This window comes from Nicotiana attenuata, unplaced genomic scaffold (genome assembly GCF_001879085.1).
Source record: "Nicotiana attenuata strain UT unplaced genomic scaffold, NIATTr2, whole genome shotgun sequence".
Lineage (NCBI taxonomy): Eukaryota > Viridiplantae > Streptophyta > Magnoliopsida > Solanales > Solanaceae > Nicotiana > Nicotiana attenuata.
This window is the reverse complement of record NW_017670599.1, coordinates 461,378-470,884: the sequence shown is the minus strand read 5'-3', so window position 1 is coordinate 470,884 and position 9,507 is coordinate 461,378. Positions and strand designations below refer to the sequence as shown.

Here is a 9,507-nt window from a genome sequence, read left to right as displayed (position 1 = left end):
AGATTTTTATATGGTTAGACTCGTGAGAGTACGAGGGTTCTGAAAACATAAAAATTATTCGATTCCGAGACGATGGCTGGAGGGGCATTTTGGTCATTTTGCCTATTTTTGCGCCCTAGCTCTAAATTTAATAGTGGAATCAGTTGTTTGCAATATTATTTACGATATGTAATTGAATTGAATAGATTTGGTCCATTTGGAGTCGGATACTCGTGGCAAAGGCGTGGTTTCTATTGATATTGAGCCGGTTCGAGGTAAGTGGCTTGTCTAACCTTGTGTGGGGGACCTTTCCCCTTAGGATTTGTTATTTGTTGATTTGAGTGCCTTGTGCGCGAGGTGACGGGCGTGTACTTGAGCTAATTGTTAGAAACCCGGTTTTTCTTAAGATATTGAGATTTAGTTCCTTTCATTTTGCTTTATTATACTAGCAATTATAACCTGTGCTAGATTAGGAAAGCATGATTAGTTGATTTAACTTGCCTAATTGCTTAAGTTGCCTTAACTGTACTACGTGAAGCATGCTAGGCCATTACTACCTGCTGCTTGTCTTTCGTAGTTCGTTTCCGTGTACCTTCTGGTTGTGACTGCGCACTTACATTGGGACTACGGATGTGGGATTCCGGTAGCTCCCCCCTTGTTTGTTTACTTTGGGACTACGGGTTCGATTCCCGGTAGATCTCCCCCTGCACTTTTACTTTGGGACTGCGGGTTAGATTTCCGATAGATCCCCCTACACATTGATAGTTGGACTACGGGACGGCATCCCGAGAGATCCTTCGGATATACACTTATGATGGACTACGGGACGGTATCCCGGGAGATCCACTGGACCGTTGAGAAAAGGACTACAGGACGGTATCCTGGGAGATCCTCATTTTTACCATTGGTGTTGAGTTGTACTTATTCTGTGGTTGTTCCGTTCTTGTGTATTTGCTATTGCCTTGTTTAACCTCTCTTATTACACTGTTGTATTTATTATTTCTGTCAGATTATCATCCTGTTAATTATTGTTATTACTATATTTTGTCTCAGTATGGCCCATACCTTCCTCGTCACTACCCGACCGAGGTTAGGCTTGGCACTTACTGAGTACCGCTGTGGTGTACTCATGCCCTTCCTGCGCATGTTTTTTTCATGTGCAGATCATCCAGGTACCTCTACTCAGGCGCCCTATCAGTGAGGCGGGAGGACTACGGAGACTTCGAGGTAGATCTGCTGCGTCCGCAGACCGACGAGTCTCCCTCTTATTCTATCTTTAGTACCGAGTTTTTCCTTCTTTCAGTTGTTAGAAATTCTGGAGTTGGGAACCTTTACTATACACTTCTGTAGCCTGTGTTGCCCGTGAGTTTCCGGGTTTTGCGAATTGTTTTAGACTTGTGATATTGAGTTGTACTTGCCAAGCGGCAATCAGTACAGTTTCTTTTAGATATTTAATTTGATTTTTCTCTATTTTTTCGCAATTAATATACTTCCGCAAATGTTAGGCTTACCTGGTCATGGGGACCAGGTGCCGTCATGACATGTTTACGGTTGGTGAACTAGGGTCGTGACACATTTCAACGGAAAGTAGCCATTATTATATATACCAGATACACTAACACCATCTAAAATACTTAACCCACTTCGTTTTCCAATTTCAGATTATTTTTTTCTGATCCTCATGTAATGCTGCAAAAATTAAAACTACTTAAACTTATGAATGTTGCTGATTATTTGTCGAAGGTTGCCTTTTCATCGATGTAAATGATAAGTTGTAACAATCGGATTATCCATTAAAAGTTTGAAGGGGTTTTTTTCAAAGTATTCTAAAGCAAGTAAATTACAATAGTATGTTTGTTCATCCTTATCTACTTTCAATCTCAAAAATATGCTTTCCAGATAGCCTTTCAGACACTTAAAATAACAAAAGAAAATGGGTAAAGCTAAAGAACATTGGAAAGCCAAAGAAAATTGAAACTATGTCTTCTGCCACTTTGGAAAGCCAAAGAAAGTTCAAACTCAAATCCTGAATTAATAAAATTCAGAACACAAATAAAGTTCAAACTCTTTCAATTCAATCTCTTTGAACACAAACTCTTTTTTGCCATACATTGGAAAGGTGGTTTGGCAGCCCATATATATTTCTGATTTGTGAAAATCTTATGAGGTTTGAGAAAAAATTAGAAGAAAATCAGATGTTGAAATTTAAATATATACACTCAAAGATTACTTGTGTATGATACTCTAATCAAATAAATAAATTTACATTAGCAATTAAAGTAAGAAGACATATTTTTCTTAATTTAATATGATAAATGATAAATATGTGTATAAAAGACATATGCATGTCTTCAATTTATAAACGTTGGGGTACAAATAAATTTTCAATACTAATAAATGAGATTTATGAGAGACAAAAAAGTTGATTAAGATAAGGGAAAGTCCTATGCAAAAGATTGAATTTCCTCAACTTAAAAATCTACTATTCTGAAAAAGTTCATGTGTCTTCTTTTTAAGGAATAACTTCTGCAATTTCTTTTTATAACTTTCAAACTTCTCAAACTAACATCTATTAGTAGGCCATTTGTATTATATACCCAATTTTGTGAGTTCCCATATCTGATTTGATCTAAGTAAAACACATCATCCGTTTTCATTGGAGCTATCCTCTAAGTCCAAAAAAAGAAAAGAAAAGAATATAAAATCTTCTCTAATCCATTATCATATAAATTACGGAATCAGATAATAAGAACATCAAAAAAAGGTTATCCTAAAATGGGTCTAATTCTTTAATGTTCAGATTCTCACATCAGTAAACCTTAACCTGAAAAATCCAAAATTTTCTTAGCCAAAAAGCTATACAAAAAGACGCAAATTAAACAGTTTACCCTTTGTTACTACCACAACAACGATGACAACATGAAATTAAAATTTTTAAAAAGAAAGAGAAGAAGATTAGGGAAAAGTTAGTTATCATTAGTGAGAGAAGCTCCTTCGTCTCTCTACTCTTTTTCCGCTAAAAACCTATCCACAAAGAATGCAAACACAAACAACAGGCAGCCAATTAGCAACATCAATCCCTCCAAAGCCACCTGATATTCCAACAATCCCATATCAAAGCCTTCGCGAGCAGAAGAATTCCTATAGGGACAAGTTGCTTGGGAAATCAACAAACAATCTAGGGGACTTGGACGACCCAAATAACTCACCTTCACCCATGGAAGTGCAACACACTATACACGACCAATATACTCAAGAGGGAGAAGGGAAACAAGTTCAACAAATAATCTTGACGGAACAGGACATCAAGCGAATATATGAACCATGGAAATTCTCAGTTATAATCAAATTGATAGGGAAAAGAGTTCCCCATCAATACCTAAAGTCAAAGGTCGAAGCCCTGTGGAGACCTACTGAAAACATCTCCCTGATAGACCTCGGGGAGGACTACTATACGGTTAAATTCAATAAGAAAGAAAATGCGAAAAAAACACTCCAAAACGGACCATGGTTCATTAACGGCTTCTTCCTCTCAGTCCAAAAATGGACACCCAACTTTGTAGCCACACAAGCAACCCAAAGTTACACAACTATTTGGGTGAGGTTACCCCAACTCCCAACGAAATTCTACGATGGAATTATACTCACAAAGATTGGGAATGCTATTGGAAAACTCCTAAAAATAGATGCATGTACATCCTCCACTATGAGAGGACGTTATGCACGACTATGTGTTCAATTACCCCTGGAGGAAAAGGTCCAACCCTATATCCTCATAGGATCACACAAGCAAATTATATTGTATGAATGGGAAAACATTCTATGCAAATTATGCGACTGCCTTGGCCATTCAACTGTCAAATGCCCCCACAAAATTAATCACAGCACACACATGACCAATGAGGAAGACAAATTGCCAAAACACTCTGAAGACAACGATAGCGAATGGCAGACTGTCTCATTCCCAAAAAAAAAGAGATCAGCATTTAAATCAAGCATGCAGGTAGGATCCACAACAACAAAACTTCCAGGTATAAATGTCAGAATATTCGATGCTTCAACGGGTAAGTTTCTTAACACTCAGCACTTGAAATATGTGGAGAAAAATTCTCTCTCACACCATCCTCTTGGAAATTCAAGAAATCACAATAATCACCAATTAGAGTTAATTAAGACCAACAATACTAATACAGGAGTCATTAACAACCCTACTAATCGTAATTACTATAATCCCAAAAACGAGCACATGGATTCTACCCAAACCAGTGGTAAAAAGAAGACCACTATGGTTTTGCATGGCAAGAGTTACCCAAAGCAGACAGGTGGAGTTAACGTGTCCTCGTTGGATACAAACTCCACGGTAAATCTCCAAAGATCAACAACTACTAATCAAGGGCCTAAACAGCCTACAAACGACCCTTCATCACCCAATAATAAAGTCCATAATAATTCTACACCAATAATAATCCCTCCCAGTAATCATATTAAGGCAGAAGATCTCCAAAAAAAAAGATTGCATGCATGCTAATAACCTCTCCCAGGAGGAACACTTGGCAAAAAGTGAACTCCAAATGTCAGACGTGATCTCTACAAGGGATCTTGTTAAAAACCATACGCAAGACCCTTCCTATTCCATGCATATAGACCCTATAATTTCTAACTCCTCAATTACACCACCGGACTCCATAGCTACTAGCCATCACCAAGTTATATTAAACTCCAACCATGCCTCAAACCCCACTCACACTGAGAAGGAGATACATATTGATTCAAATCCAACTACTTCATCGTCCATATCCAATGGACAACTTACCTCCGCTATCGCCCCAACTCCCCTCTCAACCAGTGATTTACACTCAGCCACCAAATCCACCCAACCACCAACCACAATCCTGCATAGAACTAGGCCTCATGGGCCATGCAATTTCTTTCAACCTCCAGATCAATGGCAAGACTCTTCCTAATTATTCAAAATACCAACTATCTTGCCTAGTTGATCTCGGAGGGAATGCATCTTGCCATGACAAATTATATCAACCAAATGTGGATATCCAACATCCTTCAACCACTGGCTCCTTCTCTAAACCAAAATCTTACCACCAACATGCAAGAGATGTGGAATATACCAGGAATCCCCAACAATGTGATGCCCAGAATATCCCACTCAATCTACCCTTCTTTGCCCCAGAGGAGCTGTCCATAATGAACCCCATCTTCACCCCCATGTGCAGTTCAACCACCTCCTGTACAACAAGTCCCTCCTCAGAATCCCCCACCACCCATGCAGGTAGAAGCACAACAGATGGACATGCAAAGCCAAGAGGAAAACCAAGAGGAAGAGGAAGAAGCACTCCCTCATCTTGGAGAACCCAGGGTGGCATTCTCAAACCTAAGCGAAGTAAAAATACTAATCTTCAAGGAATGGCTCAACAAGAAGTGCATCATCAGCTGTCCACTCACAATGTTCAAATGCTCGATGGATATACAACCCCCACACGATCCCATAGTCGGGAAGAATGTAGTCATACTGGCCCTCCCACAGGAGGAACAATGCACCAGCAGCAAGAGAGAACAACCAAACACCATCCAACCAGTCAATGATGAACCAGCCAATTAATTTCATAATCTGGAATGTCCGGGGTGCAAACAATGCAAACTTTCATCGGAACTCTAGGGAGCTTATGGATACTCACAGACCTAGCATGGTAGCTTTGCTGGAAACAAGAATGACTAATCACCTCTCAATACTGGAAGATTTCAACTTCACAGAGATGATAGAGGTTCCAGCAGAAGGGCAAGCTGGAGGGCTGGTGATCCTATGGAATCATGCTAGAGTCATCGTCAACAACTTCACTAGGCGTAACCAAGAAATCCATGCCATGATCGAGGTAAAACCCAATCACAAAAATTGGCTATTTCGTACCATCTATGCTAGCACTGATAAGCATAATCGAGATATCTTATGGCAAAACATAAAAAATATCTACAACTCTTATAAAGGGGCTTGGCTTATGGGCGGGGATTTTAATGATGTGATTATGGCCCAAGAAAAATTAGGTGGCAAGGCAGTGAACCAAAAGCGTGCTAAAAGCATTTTAGAGAGCCTAAATTACTGTAATCTTTTTGATCTAGGATTTAAAGGGTGTAATTTTACTTGGTCGAACCATAGAAGAAAAGGTAAAGGTCTGATAATGGAACGATTAGATAGGATCTTTGCTAATACGGAGTGGCTAGATCAATATCCTGAAGCCTCTACAATTCATCTACCAAACATCCACTCCGACCATAATCCCATCCTCATTTCCCTCAAAAAGAAAAATATGACCTACATTGACAAACCCTTCCGTTTAGAGACAATGTGGTGCTCACACCCTGATTTCATATCATTAGTGAAAAAGCACTGGGTCACAAATGACCTTATAACGGCCACCAAGTCTTTTGGGGAGGATGTTAAGTCCTGGAGTAGAGAGGTTTTAGGTAACATTAATAGGAAGTAAAAAAACCTCCTTGCAAGGATAGGTGGAATTCAACTTAGTCCTAGGTATAGCACTAGCATTTTCCTCCAAGAGTTAGAAGTCACCTTACAACAAAAATATAATGATATCCTAAAGCTTGAGGAAGACTACTGAAAATTACGATCTAGAATTATGTGGCTGAAAGAGGGGGACGCTAACACGAAATTTTGTTAAATCACAGCCACAAATAAAAGAAGAATTAATAAAATAAACTTCTTCAAAGATGACATGAATAACTGGATAGATGACCCCAAATCCATAATGGACCATACTGTCAATTTTTTCAAGAATTTATTCACCACTACTCATACCTTATCTTCTTGGCATACCAAAATAAGTAGCAACCTACCAAATAAACAATGCCATCTCTCGTGCCTAGATCAAACCCTTATGGATTCTGAAATTACAAAAGCAGTCTTCTCCTTTCATCCAAATAAAGCCCTAGGTCCGGACGGTTTACACCCGTTATTTTTCCAAAAATACAGGGATAACATTAAGGGAAATGTAAATGACTTTTGTCATAAAGTCTTTAGGGAAATTCATATACCAAAGGATATTAACAAAACCTACATCTGCCTAATACCCAAATTTAAAAATGCAAACAACTTAAAAAACTTTAGGCCCATTAGCCTTTGCAACACCATCTACAAGATCATTACCAAAATAATTGCCAATAGAATGAAGCCTTTTTTGCAAAAACTAATTTGACCTCATCAAGCCAGCTTCATCAAAGGAAGAAGGGCTTGTGACAATTCTGTAATAATCCAAGAAGTTATGAATTACATTAGGAACTCAAAGAGCAAGAACAGTAATATGTTAATAAAAATAGACCTAGAGAAAGCGTTTGACAAACTGGAATGGTCCTTCATACGTAGGACCTTAACCTTCTTTAACTTCCCTTCTAAAATGATTAACTTAATAATGTCCTGCATTACCTCCTCTAGTTATATCATCCTAGTCAATGGCTCTAAATCAGAATCCTTCATTCCAACAAGAGGGATTAGACAAGGTGACCCAATGTCCCCCTATATATTCATCCTATGTATGGAGATGCTGTCAATAATGATCAACCACAATGTGGACATTAGAAAATGGGACACTATAAACATCTCACCTAGAAGTCTTCCCCTATCCCACTTATTCTTTGCAGACGATCTAACCCTAATGGGCAAAGCTAATACGAAGACAGCCCACTCTATGATTAGCTGGCTTGATAACTTCTGCCAATTATCAGGACAAACTATTAATAAATCAAAATCTAAGCTAATAATATCTCAACAGTGCCCAACTTTAATAAAAAACAACCTATCGTCCATTTGGAATATAAAGCCCAGCGAAGTCTTTGGTGCATACCTTTGATTCCCAACACTAAACTCAAGCCCCAAACCAAAGGATTACCGATTTGTCATTGAAAAAATGAGAAAGAAGTTAGGTAGCTGGAAAGCAAAGTAGCTTAATACAGCGGGGAGGTGCACTCTAGTCTCCTCTACTCTCAATACAATCCCAAATCACATCATGCAATCCTCTATGTTGCCTGAGAAAACTCTTAGGGATATTGACAAAATTCAACGGGATTTTCTATGGAACTCAACTCCAGACAAGCGGAAAATTCATATGATTAATTGGAATACCATTACAAGAGATAAGTGCATGGGAGGGCTGGGTATAAGGAAAGCGAAAAGCAAAAACCTAGCTCTCCTCACAAGCTTAGCTTGGAGAATGATAAACAATCCTAACTCCCCGTGGACAAAGGTAATCTCTAGTAAATACGCAAATACTAGAGGAAAACCTTCAAATGCTCACACTTGGAAAAGCATCCTTAGAGGATGGTACTATTGCAACATAGGTACAAGATGGGATACTAAAGCAAAACAACTCTAAATGTTTGGAATTACAACTGGATTACTAATGTAAGGAACCTTAGAAAGACGATAGCGGGCCCCCTAACAGAAAATGAGGATAAACTTACGGTTAATCAAATTAGGAAGGGGAGTCAATGGAACTTAACAAAAATTTCTTTCGACCTCCCAGCTCAAATAATTGATAACATTTAGGCTATCATATCACCTAAGGAAAACAATTCTAATATTAACAACATATGGAGCCTGTCCTCAAACGACCTCTTCTCGACCTCTTCGTGCTATCAAAACATTAACGAAGAAGAAATGAATGATATTGATTTCAGCTAGATTTGGAAATTACATGCCCAAACAAAATCAAAATCTTCATTTGAAAGTGCTACCATAATAGACTCCCTACTCGATCTTACTTGGCCAAAAAATAGGGATCAATATTGACCCTATATGTCCAGTTTGCAAACAAGGGGAGGAAACGATTCGTCACATATTCTGGGATTGCATCACCAACTTATAGTACACCTATGGCCTCCACTATAACACTGCCACTCAAAATAATCATTGGCTTGATTACATTAGACAAAATAATAGCCACATTAACCATTACTATCTTACTTGGAGCGAAGTCTTCCCCTTTGCTATATGGAACATTTGGAAAAACAGGAACAACAATAATCACAATAATACCACTAGCAATCTACAATGGCCCACAATAATCAAACAATCTCTTGAGTATAAGCTCATGACTGAAAAGTCCATAATCCATAAAGGTAAGATGGCACAAGCCACCACAGGGATGGCTCAAACTAAACATAGACGGTGCCTTCAACATAAATAAAAGCCAAGGTGGGCTTGGTGGAGTTGTAAGAAATCATGCAGGTCATTGGATAATGGCGTTCACCATGAAAGTGCACACACTCTCAGCTGCTCAAGTGGAACTTCAAGCTCTCCAGGAAGGCCTCCAAGTGGTTATCAAACACAACCTGTTTCTAGTAGAAATAGAAACGGATGCATCAGAAACAATAAACATGATTAAACATGACCACCCCACTTATGCAAGTTTATTTTATGAATGCAGGTGGTTACTTCTTCAAGCGAGGCGGAAGGGGCAGGTAACCCTCAAGCATAGTTTCAGGGAAGGAAACGCAGTGGCACAT

The 9,507-nt window shown here is 38.8% G+C and overlaps 1 protein-coding gene across 1 annotated transcript; it reads left to right on the top strand.

The window, feature by feature from the left end:
- Positions 1-5,681: 5,681 nt before the first annotated feature.
- LOC109241389 lies at positions 5,682-6,476 on the top strand. Its single transcript, XM_019408132.1, has one exon. It carries the CDS (start codon positions 5,682-5,684, stop codon positions 6,474-6,476), a length of 795 nt encoding a protein of 264 aa, XP_019263677.1.
- The last annotated feature ends 3,031 nt before the right edge of the window (positions 6,477-9,507 follow it).

Coding starts and splice junctions, on each gene's coding strand:
- LOC109241389 (XM_019408132.1), top strand. CDS start 5,682: ATGGTAGCTTTGCTGGAAACAAGAATGACTAATCACCTCTCAATACTG.